The sequence below is a fragment of the Tympanuchus pallidicinctus genome, unplaced genomic scaffold, assembly GCF_026119805.1.
Source record: "Tympanuchus pallidicinctus isolate F22 unplaced genomic scaffold, pur_lepc_1.0 scaffold1, whole genome shotgun sequence".
Lineage (NCBI taxonomy): Eukaryota > Metazoa > Chordata > Aves > Galliformes > Phasianidae > Tympanuchus > Tympanuchus pallidicinctus.
Window position 1 is genome coordinate 251052 of NW_026294618.1, and position 15636 is coordinate 266687.

Below are 15636 nucleotides of genomic sequence, written 5' to 3' on the forward strand. Positions count from 1 at the left end.
GACACACCAGAGAGATGGGATGCCATTCAGAAGGGCCTAGACAGGCTTGAGCAGTGGGCCAGGTGAAACTCATGAGGTTGTACCCATGTAGACGTGCAGCAGTAGTAAGGCTGGAGGGAAGTACAGCTTTTAGAAAGCATGTTCAGGATAAAGATGACAAAGTGAGATGATCCCACTGTCCTTCAAACCTGAACTTTAGTTTGAAGTACCATGTTTCAAAAGCACAGCTTATATCTTTGAACATTTTTGCATTGAAGTTTCACCGTAGCCAGGAATCAGATCTATTCTTAGTGTGCACTGGAGCTATCCAAGATTAATGAAAGCAAATGGTGACTCTATCCCAGCCTTCATAAGTGCATTCTCTATCATCTGTGAGGACATAAAGTGCTTTTTATTGCTCTGCTGTGGGATTTGAGCTTTGTGGGCTGTAAAAGGTTCCTGACAGGGACCTGGCTCTATTTAGCAGTAGACTTTCCATTAGACTGAGCTATGGCATTTGTGAGTGTCCTTCCCCATGTATCTGACACATGAGATCACTTGTTAGTACTGACATCACTGATGTTAGTATAGTGTTTAATATAACATGCACTGTTTGCACTTAGTAAACAAACAAGCCACAGGAGAAATGAGATGTCCTGAATAAGAGTGCAAACAAGAGTGCCAAATCCACTTTTCCTCTTCTAAGGAACAGGAACTGAGTTTGGCCAGCCGTATGGGGTCATACCCTGCTCTGCTCTGCCACACTGCTGGGCTTGCCTCCTCTGCATCTTGTCGGGATGCTAGCTACGTCACTTACAGAGAAGAGAACCTCTATTCTATTGCTTCTCTGAGGCAAGTGGAGGTGAAGACTTCATACCTGGAATCACCTCATGAAGAAGTATACAAATATATTTGGAATTCTCACTTCAATCCAGCTCCTTTATATATTGTTTACTCTTGGAAGTTAAATTACCAGCATGTACATCATAAAAAGTAACACGAGTGATTTGGGTGTTTTTATACTCCTAAGACATGGGACCACGTTGTCACTTCTACATGACATGATGCTAACTGTGATTTATGAGGGTCTGGTAGCCTCACCTATCACCCATCTGTCACTCTGGTATATTTTGACATCTTCAGTGCTTGTTAGTGAGAGAATAAAGATGCTAGATATGACACTCTGGCATGACCTCTATATTACAAATCCTTAGAAGTGTTCAAGGGGGATGATCCCATTTGAACCTTGCTGCTGCATTTTTTCAGTTCAGTGTGTTCTGTGGAGGCTCAGCAAGTTAACAGCTCAAAATATGAGAGAGGAGACCAAACTAATTTCAGTTTAAGAAGTACTGTGGGCTACTTGCCCTGGCAATTCTGGAAGTGCACAGGGCATTTGTGCTTATGTGCAGGAAAAATAAGGGAAAACTTGCCACTGTCACCAGTGTTATTTTTTATTAATTTGTTATTAATATCTAATATGTAATTTGTTATTGTGCCATAGAGTCTATTTATTGATTTATTTGGGCTGGAAGAATATGACTGATTCTAAGAGAATGTCTTTGTCCTTACCATGGAAAAAATGAATACTCGGTTTTGGACTCCTCAGATAGATGTTGAAAAACGCAGCAAATCCAGTGAAGGGCCACCAAGGTAGTCAGGGAACACACAGCATGTGGGGAGATGGTGAAAGACCTGCATTGGCTTGTTTTCATGAACAGGAAGCTCAGGTAGGGATTTTGTTGTTGTTTTTCTAATACCTAAGAGGTGGCTGTGCAGAAGACTTCTTGGGAATGCAAAACAATGCAAACATAAATAAACAAACCCAACAAAAATAATCACAAAAGCAGTCAATACAAGCTGCAGGAATGGAAACCTGATTAGATACAGGAGAAAAAAAATTAAGCTGAAGAATGCCATAGCCCAGGGAGGCTGGGGATTATTTACCTGTGGGTGTTTTCAAAACTTGCCTAGACAAAATCCTGAGTAACCTGATGTAACTTCAAAGCTGGCCCTGTTCTGAGCAGCAGGCTGTACTGGATAAGCTCCAGATACTGCTTCCAATGTAGTTACTGTATGGTTTATGTGCTGCAGTCCAAACAGGTGACTTTTCCATATTATTTGAATATTCAGTGGGTTCAGTATTTTCAATATTGAAGTCTCTAAAAATTCTGTATAAATCAGGCTTTTAAAATCTTGGTTCTTTACTTCCTGTGCTGAGGGATCTTATCCACATGTATAATTGGAGCATGCAGAGTCTCTTCTGCTTTCTGCTCATTTTGTCTGGCACAGGTGGAGCTGGAGCAGCCTGGTGATTGGAGAGTCAAACGTGACACTACTGGTGGTTAGGTGAATACGGAGGATGTAGGTTTGTGCCTGTCATGGTTCTATGTTTTTGTTTTTTTTTTTATGGTTTCAGTATTCCACATCAAAACATCATGTAGTGTACGGGGCATTAAAGTGTCACTGCCCCAATCCCAGCTACCTATCCCTATACATTACAGCAGTCACGGGATCTGGCCCTTCCGGGTGGGGGGGGCGCTCTCTTCCTGCCTTGCAGTGGGTGTTTGAGGGTGCTTTCCTAGCCGTTCCAAGCTTTTCAGGTTTGAATCGGTCCCGGGAACTCTCTCTCTCTCTCATCTTGTCTGATTTATTAATCTCAATTTCAATTAAATTGTATATATTGTGTTATCTTGTACTCCAATATTATAGTAAAATAAGTTTTCCTCCATAGATTGTTGCCGCTGCTCTTTTCCTCCCTTCCTTCCTTCCCATTTTTGTGGGACTGGGGTGGGGGGGGAGGGCAGAGGCCTGTCGCCCCTGTCACGGACATAGATTGATCTGGTCAACTCCGTGACAGATTTTGGCGCCCAACGTGGGGCTCGCTGCTTTTTAGCTGTTAGAACGAATCTCTTTTTCTCTCTGCTCTTAGAGAGCTTCGTTAGGGAGCATTATCAGTAGTTCAGGTTTCTGTGCTGGAAAACCTGACCTTGAAAGATTAGGCGTACTGCCAGTGTTCTGGGATATTTGTAAACTTTGAGCACTACTTAGTCTGGGTAGTGCCTTTTTTCTTTTTTTTTTTTTTTCCTCCTCTTGTTAGCTTCAATTCATTAACCCCTTTTTAGCAAGCACCAGTGATGAACCCACTCGTTATCGTGGGGGTGCTGTGTAAAGGATTTAAAGCAATGGTGTTAGTCACAACCTACTGGCCAATAATCCATCTCATACTTACGTGTTGTGGAATTGCATTCATATATAACTACCTAAGGGCACTGATGGAGACACCTATGTTTTACCTACTTGCAATGTGGTATGATTTGAACTTTGACATTTACATCCCAGAAGGAATGGCTAATTTCACAAACAGCTACATCCCAAATGGAATAGCTAATTTTACAAACAACACAATGTTCAGACCAGTCTCAGGGTTTTCTTCTCGGTTTGTCAAACGTTTTACGAGTCTTGAATTAATACTCATGTTGTTGTTGTTGTTCGTGTCATCAATTCTCCTGAGTGTACTCCAACGCATTCATAATAAGGAGTCTTCCCCAAAACTAGAGAATGATGACTGGCAGGGAATATGGAGAGGTTTAGGAAAGGTCTTAGAAGCATGGGGACCCGCAGTGTCATGGGATTTTACTCTTGAACACCTATGGGATCCTGAGAAACTAAGCCAGTATTTGAGTCAGGGACTATGCGGCTTACATAAATCTAAGGAGGTACAACTTCTTTGGGGTTTGGCTTGTGCTTACCGTGCCCTATATAATACCATTCTGGAGAGAGAGAGTTTCCGAGCTGAGGTTCAAGCTAAAGGGGAAAATCCCCAAGTCAAATCTAATCAATCACAGGAGACACCAGTAACAATACCAGTTGCTCCTGTGGAGGGCAAGAAATGGAAACGAGTGTCTTCGCGTCTTGAACGAAAAAGAGAAGAAGAGGAGGAGGAGGTGGAGGAAGATCCAGGCGAGGGGCCCTCCTCAGCACCACCACCATCGCGAAAGGCAAAAGGGAAAACTAAGAGACGTGCAGAAGAGAGTGATGAAGAGGAAGTCTCTATTACTACTCGCCGGCCTCTAAAGATGACTGAAATCCAAGGTTCAAGAAAGGAGTTTACACGGCGCCCGAATGAAACTCTTGTTTCCTGGTTGGTTCGCTGTTGGGACAGTGGGGCCCATAGCTTGTCTCTGGATGGTAATGAAGCTCGCCAACTTGGTGCCATTGCCAGAGATCCAGCTATTGATAGAGGAATTAGTCGATGTTCGGATGAGGCTGCCTCCCTCTGGGAACGAGTGTTAACAGCCGTGAAGGAAAAGTATCCCTTCAAAAATGGCTTGAAGATTGCAATGAAAAAATGGGATACAGTTGAAAAGGGTATCCAGTATTTGAGGGAAATAGGCGTGGTGGAAATGCTGTATGACCCTGACTTTGTTCCTAACGACCCACAACAAAACCGCGACCCTGAAAGAGTGAGGACAACGCCTGAGATATGGCAGAAAATCGTGACAACAGCGCCGGACAAATATGCCTCTACACTGATGTCAGCGTGTGACAGATTCAACGAACAACAGAGAACGCCCTTAGTTTATGAATTAATTGTTACGCTCCAAAACTACGAACAATTGCTGTCCCCGATTCATGCTGCCGTTGCTGCGATATCAAAAATGACGGAGCAAGTGTCTCAACTGATTAACCGCGACAAACCTGTAGCAGTATCAGAAACGCTTGATGAAGATCAGGATAATCAAATGAGTCTATTGAAGGAGATGAAGGAGATGATGAAATCTATGCAAGCCCACCTAACTAAAGATGAACAACCTTCCTTCTCACGTGCACCATCAAAGATCTCAGCTGTTAGAAGCAAACGCTCTCCAGCTCAAGTAAGGGGTAATACACCGCGAATTGCCTTATGGTATTACCTACGTGACCATGGAGAAGACATGGGGAAGTGGCACGGTCAACCTACTCCTCTACTACGAGCCCGGGTGAAAGAATTACAAAGCAGATCAACCACCAGTGCAGTTGCTCCAGTTACCACAGGTAATGAATAGGGGGGCCCTGCCCTCAGTCAGGAGGGGGAAAGGGATAATAGAGTATATTGGACTGTGTGGATTCGATGGCCTGGCACATCAGAACCACTGAAATATAAGGCACTGGTGGACACTGGTGCACAGTGCACTCTGATGCCCTCGAGTCACCAAGGGACAGAGTTAATCCATATTTCTGGAGTGACCGGGGGCTCTCAAGAATTGACTGTGTTGGAGGCTGAGATAAGCCTCACTGGTAAGGACTGGCAAAAACATCCTATTGTGACGGGCCCAGGGGCTCCATGTATACTAGGTATTGATTATCTCAGAAGGGGGCATTTCAAGGACCCTAAGGGGTATCGATGGGCCTTTGGAATAGCTGCTGTGGACACAGACAACATTAAGCAGCTGTCTGTTTTGCCTGGCCTGTCAGAAGATCCATCTGTTGTGGGGCTGCTGCGAGTAAAAGAGCAACAGGTACCGATTGCTACAAAAACGGTGCACAGGCGTCAGTACCGCACCAACAGGGATTCTTTGCTCCCCATTCATAAGTTAATTCGTCAACTAGAGAGCCAGGGAGTGATCAGCAAAACTCACTCGCCTTTCAACAGCCCCATATGGCCAGTGCGTAAAGCCAGTGGAGAATGGAGGCTGACGGTGGACTACCGTGGCCTGAATGAAGTCACACCCCCTCTGAGTGCTGCTGTGCCGGACATGTTAGAACTCCAATATGAACTGGAGTCAAAAGCAGCCAAATGGTATGCCACCATTGACATTGCTAATGCCTTCTTTTCCATTCCTTTGGCCAAAGAATGTAAGCCACAGTTTGCTTTCACCTGGAGAGGCATTCAGTACACCTGGAACCGTTTGCCCCAGGGGTGGAAACACAGCCCGACCATTTGCCATGGGCTGATCCAAACTGTATTGGAACAGGGCAGTGCTCCTGAGCACCTGCAGTACATTGATGACATCATTGTGTGGGGCGATACAGCAGAAGAAGTCTTTACAAAAGGAGAGCGAACGATCCAAATTCTTCTGAGTGCTGGTTTCGCTATTAAGCGAAGCAAAGTGAAAGGACCTGCCCAAGAGATTCAGTTCCTAGGTATAAAGTGGCAAGATGGCCGTCGTCACATCCCGACAGATGTGATCAACAAAATCACTGCCATGTCTCCACCCACTAGCAAAAGAGAGACACAATCTTTTCTGGGTGCAGTGGGCTTTTGGAGAATGCATGTTCCAAACTACAGCCTCATTGTAAGCCCCCTTCATTATGTGACCCGAATGAGAAACGAGTTTACATGGGGCCCTGAGCAGCAGCAGGCTTTTGAACAGATTAAACAGGAGATAGCCCGTGCTGTGGCCCTAGGGCCAGTACGGACGGGACAGGGTATAAAGAACATCCTCTATACCGCTGCCGGAGAGAACGGTCCCACTTGGAGTTTGTGGCAAAGAGCCTCAGGAGAGACTCGAGGCCGACCCCTGGGATTCTGGAGTCGGGCGTACAGAGGGTCTGAAGAGCACTACACTCCAACTGAGAAGGAGATCTTAGCTGCATATGAGGGGGTTCGGGCTGCTTCCGAAGTAGTCGGTACTGAAACACAGCTTCTTCTGGCACCTCGACTGCCAGTGCTGAACTGGATGTTTAAAGGAAAGGTTCCCTCCACCCATCATGCTACTGATGCCACTTGGAGTAAGTGGATTGCACTGATTACACAACGAGCACGGATGGGGAACCTCAGCCGTCCAGGAATCCTAGAGGTCATCATGGACTGGCCTGAAGGTAAAAAGTTTGGAACACCACCAGGAGAAGAGGTATCACGTGCTAAAGAGGCCCCACCATACAATGAACTACCAGAGAATGAAAAGAAATATGCCCTGTTCACAGATGGATCGTGTCGTATTGTGGGAAAGCATCGCAGATGGAAATCTGCTGTGTGGAGCCCCACACGACAAGTTGCAGAAGCCACTGAAGGGAAAGGAGAATCAAGCCAATTTGCAGAGGTAAAGGCTGTCCAACTGGCCTTAGATGTTGCTGAACGGGAGAGGTGGCCAATGCTCTATCTTTACACTGACTCGTGGATGGTAGCGAATGCTTTATGGGGGTGGTTACAGCAGTGGGAGCAAAATAACTGGCAAAGAAGGGGTAAACCTATTTGGGCTGCTGAACTGTGGAAAGACATTGCTGCCCGAACAAAGACTATAGTTGTAAAGGTGCGTCATGTAGATGCTCATGTGCCCAAGAGTCGGGCTACTGAAGAACAGCAAAATAACCATCAGGTAGACCGAGCTGCCAGAATTGAGGTGGCTCAAATAGACCTGGACTGGCAGAACAAGGGTGAATTATTTCTGGCTCGGTGGGCCCATGAGACCTCAGGTCATCAAGGGAGAGATGCAACATACAAATGGGCCAGAGACCGAGGGGTGGACTTAACTATGGATGCCATTGCACAGGTTATTCATAACTGTGAAACATGTGCCATCATCAAACAAGCCAAGAGGATGAAACCTCTGTGGGAGGAAGGGCGATGGCAAAAGTACAAATATGGGGAGGCATGGCAGGTTGATTATATCACCTTGCCACGATCTCGCAATGGTAAGCATTATGTGCTTACTATGGTGGAGGCAACCACTGGGTGGCTTGAAACCTATGCAGTACCCCATGCTACCGCCCGAAACACCATACTGGGTCTCGAGAAACAAGTCCTGTGGCGACATGGCACCCCAGAAAGGATTGAGTCAGATAATGGGACTCATTTCAAAAATTCTCTTGTAAATACTTGGGCCAAAGATCATGGCATCGAGTGGATTTACCATATTCCCTATCATGCACCAGCCTCTGGTAAAATTGAACGATACAATGGATTGTTAAAAACGATGCTAAAAGCACTGGGTGGCGGAACATTTAAGCACTGGGAGAAGCATTTGGCAGAAGCCACCTGGTTGGTCAATACCAGAGGATCTATCAATCGTGATGGTCCTAACCAATCCAGTTCCCTACATACCGTAGAGGGAGATAAAGTCCCTGTTGTACATGTAAAGAACATGTTAGGAAAGGCAGTTTGGGTTCTTCCAGCTTCTGGAAAGGGCAAACCTCTCCGTGGTACAGTTTTTGCCCAGGGACCAGGATCCACTTGGTGGGTAATGCAGAAGAATGGGGATGTTCAATGTGTACCACAAGGAAACTTGATGCCGGAGGAGTGCGGTTACTAATTCTATGTATATGTATATAGTCACGTGTGCATTTTAATCATTTTTTTTTTGTTTGTGTATATATATATATATATATATATATATATATATATTCTAAGCATGATGTAACGATGTAGAATAAGGGGTGGAATGTCATGGTTCTATGTTTTTGTTTTTTTTTTTATGGTTTCAGTATTCCACATCAAAACATCATGTAGTGTACGGGGCATTAAAGTGTCACTGCCCCAATCCCAGCTACCTATCCCTATACATTACAGCAGTCACGGGATCTGGCCCTTCCGGGTGGGGGGGGGCGCTCTCTTCCTGCCTTGCAGTGGGTGTTTGAGGGTGCTTTCCTAGCCGTTCCAAGCTTTTCAGGTTTGAATCGGTCCCGGGAACTCTCTCTCTCTCTCATCTTGTCTGATTTATTAATCTCAATTTCAATTAAATTGTATATATTGTGTTATCTTGTACTCCAATATTATAGTAAAATAAGTTTTCCTCCATAGATTGTTGCCGCTGCTCTTTTCCTCCCTTCCTTCCTTCCCATTTTTGTGGGACTGGGGTGGGGGGGGAGGGCAGAGGCCTGTCGCCCCTGTCACGGACATAGATTGATCTGGTCAACTCCGTGACAGTGCCCTAAGAAGTTGGGTATCTAGGCTTACCTGAATGTGGCAAACTAGTAGTGCCAAGGCCTGGGTACAGATACGGTAAGATCTTCTGTTCTGTTAAATTACACTGCACTTGTTGCCATAATTAGTTGTCTTGGCCCGACTGACACTAACAGTCAGCCCAGAAACTGGTTTAAAGTTGTATATGGGACAGGGTTGATTCCTATCGTGTTTCACCACTATTTTGGAAGGTAAGAGTATTTAATAGTATTAATGTTGGTTGTTCCAACACAGTTGGCCTCAGGGCCTGGGAATGGGACGGGGAAGTTTTCATTTACCAGCAAGCATGCGAACCAAACAGCATAGGCTGGTCCTTAGCACAGTTAACACACAAACAGGAACAGCAGCGTTAGGACCCACTCTGCCAGATGAAGCTGCGTGACTCTTTGCTTGGCCATTATAACTTGGGCTCCATTGCATTGGCTGGTGGGACTGCAAAGAAGCCATAGCAGGGTCTCACAGCTGTCTGTTGGCAGTATGGCATTTTGGTTTTGGTGGGTAGCATAGGCAAGACTGTCTTCTCCTGGGGAGAAGCTTCTACCTGAAAAAGATAGCAACAGGATTATGCTCACGTGCTATACTAAATACAGTGAGAAAGAGCCTGCTGCCCGGTGCTGTGACTGGCTGACATGGTGTCTGTGTGGTGAAATCCTCTACCACGTGCCCCTGCTCTTCTCCTCAGAATATCCAGGGAAGCCTTCTGCAAACTGACAGTTGGAAACAGCCCTTGTGATTTCTCACGTTGGACCTCTGCAGTGTCTGGCATAATGCCACTTGGCAAAATCATGCTCACAGGATAACTCTTAAACTTGGTGTGTAAGCATTCAGGCCTTGTTTGGTTTTGTAGTGCCAATGAAGCTGTTAAGGTCAGTATGGATCGAGATTGTAGCTTTCTGCATGGGAGAAAGGAGCTTGTCAGTACCAAGACGTGACTGATGGTGTCCAGAGGAGCTGGTGATATCGTCACGTTCGCGTACAGCATATTCAGTGTGCTGACTCTACAGAACTGGGTCCTGCAGAGTCAATCCAGCCTGCTGAGCTGGAGAGCAGAGCCTGCGGCTTGTAACCATTGAAACTACTTGTTCCTACAGGAGGAGAACCCAAAGGCTGATGATCCCAGGACCAGCCGTTGAAGATGTGTGGGTAATTCCTCATCCTCCCATGGAGTGTTGGGGAGTGAGGCCACTGCACTGCCCTGGAATGCTGTCTGTTTTGTGTGGGAACCAAAACAAATAAAAAGAATAGATACCCTCCATGAAATCTTATCTAGTGAGTAGACTTGATGACTTTCTCTTACTGGACCTTTGACGAAAACACAAATGCAGATGTTTCTGTTGGAACCTCTGGCATTTGTTGAACAGCAGGTTGCAAGGGGTGCCCTCTGTGAGCAGAGCCCCGCACTGCCCCATCCATGTCAGATCACAGCCAGCTCCAGCTGCTCCTAAGCGACTGCCAGTGGCCAGAGCTGAGCCCTGAGCAATGCTGGGTGCGCTCTGGGAGAGCAGACTGAGGAGAGGGAAAAACTGCTGTGCAACAGCAGCGGGGAGAGAGGATGAGAAATGGGAGAGAAGCAGCCCTGCAACCCCCAAGGTCAGTGCAGAAAGAGGGCAGGAGATGCTTCAGGTGCAGAGCTGAAGCTCCCTGCAGCCCAGGAGCAACTCCTGCTCTCTCGCTCCATGTTCTGAACCAGCCAGCCCTAGTAAGTCTTGAGGAGTAACTCAGCCCAGTGTGCCATTCCTCTGCACCACTCAGGAGGAGGAGGTGAAGGAGGATGGGTGGGGATGAAGGTGTTAGTAGTTTGCTTTCAGTTCTTATTGCTCTCATTTGTTAGCAGCAGCTCACAAATTACATTAATCTCCCTAATGTTTCATCTGTTTTTCTGTAACAGTAACTGGTTTGAAATCTCATTGTCCTTATCTCAACCCGTGATCCTTTTTCTATCATATTTTCTCCACTTGATCTGTTGAAGGAGAGAAAGAGAGCAACATAGTGGTGTTTAGTTGCCTATTGGTGTTAAACCATCATACTTTTTGTATCATTCAGTACCTTTCAGGGTCCACTTTCCCTTTCCCTGCTTCCTAACGAGTGACCGAATGGATTTGTATTCTTTTCTCCGTAGATTTTCTATTGCTATAACTTCTTAATGTTAAACAAAAACTATCTTGTTGATTCCCACTGTCATTGACTGTGGTTGGACAGTGAAAGCAAACTGTCAGTCTGGCATTGAAAATTTGGAGAGCTTGTCCTCTCTGTTTTACATGAGAAAACAGTTGCAAACAATCTGGTGAGTACTTTGGGACTTCTGCTTATTCTCAACTCCTGATCTGACAAATATTTATACTTGCGTGGAACAAACACAATTAATAGAATATTTCTACCTAGATGGTGGACAGTAAAACTGTAAAAAACTATAGCCTTAGAAATACAGCATCTGCAAAGAACAGACAGGGACAATGACCACTTCTGTCTGCAGAAGCAGTGTGGAATCTGCAGAGTTGAGACAGCTCTTTTGTACATAGCAAAGGCTAAAGAACCTCACAAACCTCCCACACTCACTCTCTCTCTTCCTCTCAAAATGAAACAAGCAACATCTGGAAAAAAAATCTACACACTCAAATCAATTTTACTCTTCCCTGAACAAGTTCACAAAGCCCATCTTGCTCATACCCATGAAGTGGAAAGTTGCTAATAATTTTGCATGTTGCTGCGATCGGTTGCATTATCAGACAGCTAAATAAATGATAAACCAATAAATGATACAAATCATAAATTCCACATGCATATTTTAACTGTTAGACAAGTATTTTCTTTTCCTGTGGCAGTTATTTAATTTACAAGGAAGCATGTAGTGTTTCTGGATAAATGCACTGGAAAGAGACTCCTGAGATCTTTCTTCCCTGCTCTGTCCTTTTTCCTTTACAGACTGCAAGTCAGCTACTGCTCTCCAACTCATGATCAAGCGCTGCCATGGGAAAAGAAGTTGTAGCATATATGCCAGCACCTATGAATTTGGAGATCCTTGTTATCCCGGCATCCAAAAGCATCTGAATGTCATCTACACCTGTGGTGAGTCACAAAATCAGTTCTCGCTGGGGTTCGTGTTTGATGAGCAGCAGTACATGAAAAATGAGAAGAGTTACGAATGTACGTAAAATGTTGTTGAGCTTCCACTTGGCTCATTGTTATTTTCATTTGGTTAAATGGAAAGCCTGTGGATTACCTGAGAGGTTTAATTCAGTCTCTTTTTCTATTTATTGGGTTGACAGGAAAAAGCAGGAAGCATGGAAATGACATTTTGTTAACCCATTCAACACTGCCTCCTCGAGGCAGCACGTTCTGTTAGCCCATTTGATGGCTGGACTAGATGACCTTAGTGGTCTTTTCCAGCATTAATGATTCGATGATCCATCAGGTGCTTATACCCTGAATGATACCCTGCTGTTTCATTTTCCTGCAGGAAAGTTGTGGTTAACAGCAGGATCCTTTTTATTTTGTTCTGCGTTTCATTTTTTACCAAACAATAAGGCAATCACTAATCCATGCCCACAGCATTCGTTGAAGAAACTTCAGGTGAATATGGCAATATTTTCCTAAGAAAATACTGTTGTTTGAAAATAATACGTCTTCAGTTGGGATCATAAGTCACAGTGCTGAGTAGACACTGTATTCCTATCTGACCAATCCTCCTGTGCTGCAGAAGAGAACGATGCAGTATGAAAACAACTTCAGGTCTGACTTTCCCAGTTAAGAAATTTTGATCATTTGTAGCTGATAGATATGAAAATATTTGCTTGAGGGTTTTGTTTGTATAGTTGTTGCTAGGATCAGCTTTGCCTCTCCCTCTGTTTCTTTCTACATTCACTGAAAAGAGAAATCCTGGTGCTGTTTTGGATCTGCTGAGTAGATGAGCCATTTGATCTAGCAGAGAAGGTGCTGGCTGTGTCTCCAAACAGCAAATCTGTGGATGAATCCCTATGTGCAACAGCAGCATGCTAAATCTGGTATATGATTTTTGATATGGAATGCTAAAGAATTTAATAGATGCTGTGGTGTGGCTGATGTGTTGCCTGTTCAAAAACAGAGCGAAGAATCAAGAGCATGAAGCTCTGAACGCCTGCCTGGCTGTTGTTTCATTTGGCAGAAGCAGCAGGAATGTTAAACTTTTTTTTCCCTTGTCACTTCTTTGTTTTTGTTTGAGATGATTTAGCAAGAAACAGAAATACTATCTATTCAAAGCCTTGCAAATTTTCTTGCCAGGGAGTTGACACTGCTATATTATTTTTTTCATAAACAGATTGGAGAGAATCTCATTCTCATGGGGATGTGGGCTCCATAATTCAAAATCAGGAACAAACCAAATAGGGCCCCATGATGCATTTCCAAGAAGATATCTCCTTCAAAGCCCTGTGCAGCCTTCACGCATTGCGGTTCTGATCCCAAAGCCTACTATAGAAGGCACTGTTGATCTCTTCGCATGACTTCAGCTTTCCTAGTTAAAGCCTAACTGCATCAGGAAATGAGTCACGCTTGAGAGCACAATATGCCCTGGTTTGATTTCCAATAGGTGAAATCTGCCTCATTATTTGAGGGGGTCCATGGTTCCTTCTCAAAACCACGATCTGAGCTATCTGAGATGTCATGATTCAGCATGTCTGAGCTGATCGTCAGACACATAATTCTCCTCTCAAAAAACAAAATCCTTCAAAATATAAAGCCCAACTAAACAAGAAGTCAAATTCTAGTTCCACATGGCCATGCTGGATCAAGGATCATTCTGGTATTCTCTTAAAAGAAATTATAAAACCAAGCAACTTGATGTTTTATAGCTTAAAGAATAAATGTGGTGTATTCCTGTTGGATATCTCCTTGTTTGGGTTTTCATAAAGATGCATGCATTATTACTCCTGCTGTGATGTTCTCTCACTTTCACAAAACCCATGGGAGTGAAAAGGGACTGGCTTTGACTAAGTCATGGCCTGAGCCAGTGGCGGAGCAACTTTTGGGAGGGCAGGGCCAACCCAGGGAGCTCAGCTGCATGCAGTGTACTGAGAACCAGAAAGGCTGAAGGCAGGATCCACCCCTTCCGAGCCCTCATTTAAGGGTTGGCAGTGAGGTGAGGGGGTCTTCTTGGAGGTCCCTGCATGCCTGAGGCCTTCCAAAGGTAAGCGGTTCTTTTCCTTCATTCCTGTGTACACAGCCACAGCATTTGGGCTCGTTCTCATTTACTGTAGCCAAATATTTTGCCACCCTGTTATTATCACGTTGCTTTCCATCCCATTATAGCATGGCAACTGCGAAAAGTGACTCAGATGGATTTCTTTTGATTTAGGCCAATCTCTTCTGTCACCTGTGTCTGGATACGTATCTTTTTTCCCCACCTCTTACAGTTAAAGATGCTGGATTCATGCAGAGTGGGTTTGTGGCGTTGATGGTTTTCACTGCAGAGAAGTGAAAGACACAGAGTAGTCCTAGTGTCACTTGGAAGCAAGACAGATGTACGTCACAGGTTTCTCTGGGCATCGCTTCAGCCGTGGTCTGACTGACGATGTCACTTCTCTTACCTGCGACAAAAAAACTGATGTGTCCGTGCCAAGAGTTACTGACCATCAGTGCCTCTTCAGAAGAGGTGGTAAGAGCAAGCCCACTGATGGATGTGCTGTGTGCATGGGAGGACCTTCAAACAGCCATTTTCCTTGTGAGAAACTTTACGAGCTGTAGGGCAGCTGAACTCAGCTCTTGGTGCTAAAGCATGAACAGGGCTGGACAGAGAATAATGTCTCTCGCTGACAGCAATTCCTGAAAAAAGAAAAAAATCCAAAGAGGGATTGCTTTGTGAGGTGATAAAGGATTATATAAATTCAAAACTTGTATTGTGAGCAGAAATTGTGGCCCTTTTGCTGAGGTGGGCTTTACAACTGCTGTTAGTGCTGGTGCAGTTTGCATAGAGAAGCTGTGAACAGCAAGTGATGTGACATCTCCAAGTCCTGAGAGGAGTACATCTGAAAAAGTCTCTTGGACTCTTCTTCTGTAACTTTTCAGGAGGAGCTGAGCCCTATTCCTAATCTCCTGCCTTCTTCAAGAGATACATAGGTAAGGCAACAGCTCTGGTTTCTTATTAGCTAGTTCCAAATTTCTTGGAGATTCATTCCTACAGCCTCTGTGTTTTATTGGTTGTAAGAAACCCTATAAATATCTAAGGTGTGGGGGGCAGAATGGCGAGGCCAGACTCTTTTTCAGTGGTGAGTGGAGACAGGACAAGGGGAAACGGCTGGAAACTGCAGCATAGGAAGTTCTGCACCAATGTGCACAAGAACTTCTGTACAGTGAGGTGACGGAGCACTGGAACAGGCTGCCCAGGGAGGTGGTGGAGTCTCCTTCTCTGCAGATGTTCAAGACTTGCCTGGATGCCTTCCTGTGCGACCTGCTGTAGGGAACCTGCTTTGGCAGGGGGTTGGACTCGATGAGCTCTGGAGGTCCCTTCCAACCCCTACAATTCTGTGATTCTGTGATTCTGTAATACCTTCCAAACATAAAGAATTAAGTTGATGAATCTGGCTTAAAGGAAAAGTGTTGTTGCATGAGCTTTAACAAGACCAAGTGCAGCGTCTTGCATTTCTGTTACAAAAACTCCGTGCATCGCTACAGGCCTGGGGCAGAGCAGCTAGAAAGCAGCATGGCAGGAAAGTATCTGGGGGTGCTGGCTGACAGCTGGCTGAATGTGAACCAGCAGTGTGCGCAGGTGGCCAAGAGTACCAAGCATCCTGGCCTCTGTCACA

The 15636-nt window shown here is 45.0% G+C and overlaps 2 protein-coding genes across 3 annotated transcripts in view; both read left to right on the forward strand.

The window, feature by feature from the left end:
* Positions 1–5598, forward strand: part of LOC128085658 (uncharacterized) — a 222382-nt gene extending 216784 nt beyond the window's left edge. The window contains exon 2 of the mRNA XM_052693374.1: positions 5478–5598. The gene's annotated coding sequence lies outside the window, so the exon portion shown is untranslated. The remainder of the gene's footprint in view (positions 1–5477) is intronic.
* Positions 1–15636, forward strand: part of EVA1A (eva-1 homolog A, regulator of programmed cell death) — a 192535-nt gene that overhangs the window by 79970 nt on the left and 96929 nt on the right. For both annotated transcript variants that reach the window (XM_052692604.1, XM_052692613.1), the window contains exon 5: positions 11783–11926. In XM_052692604.1, the coding sequence (XP_052548564.1) occupies positions 11783–11926 (144 nt within the window). The remainder of the gene's footprint in view (positions 1–11782; positions 11927–15636) is intronic.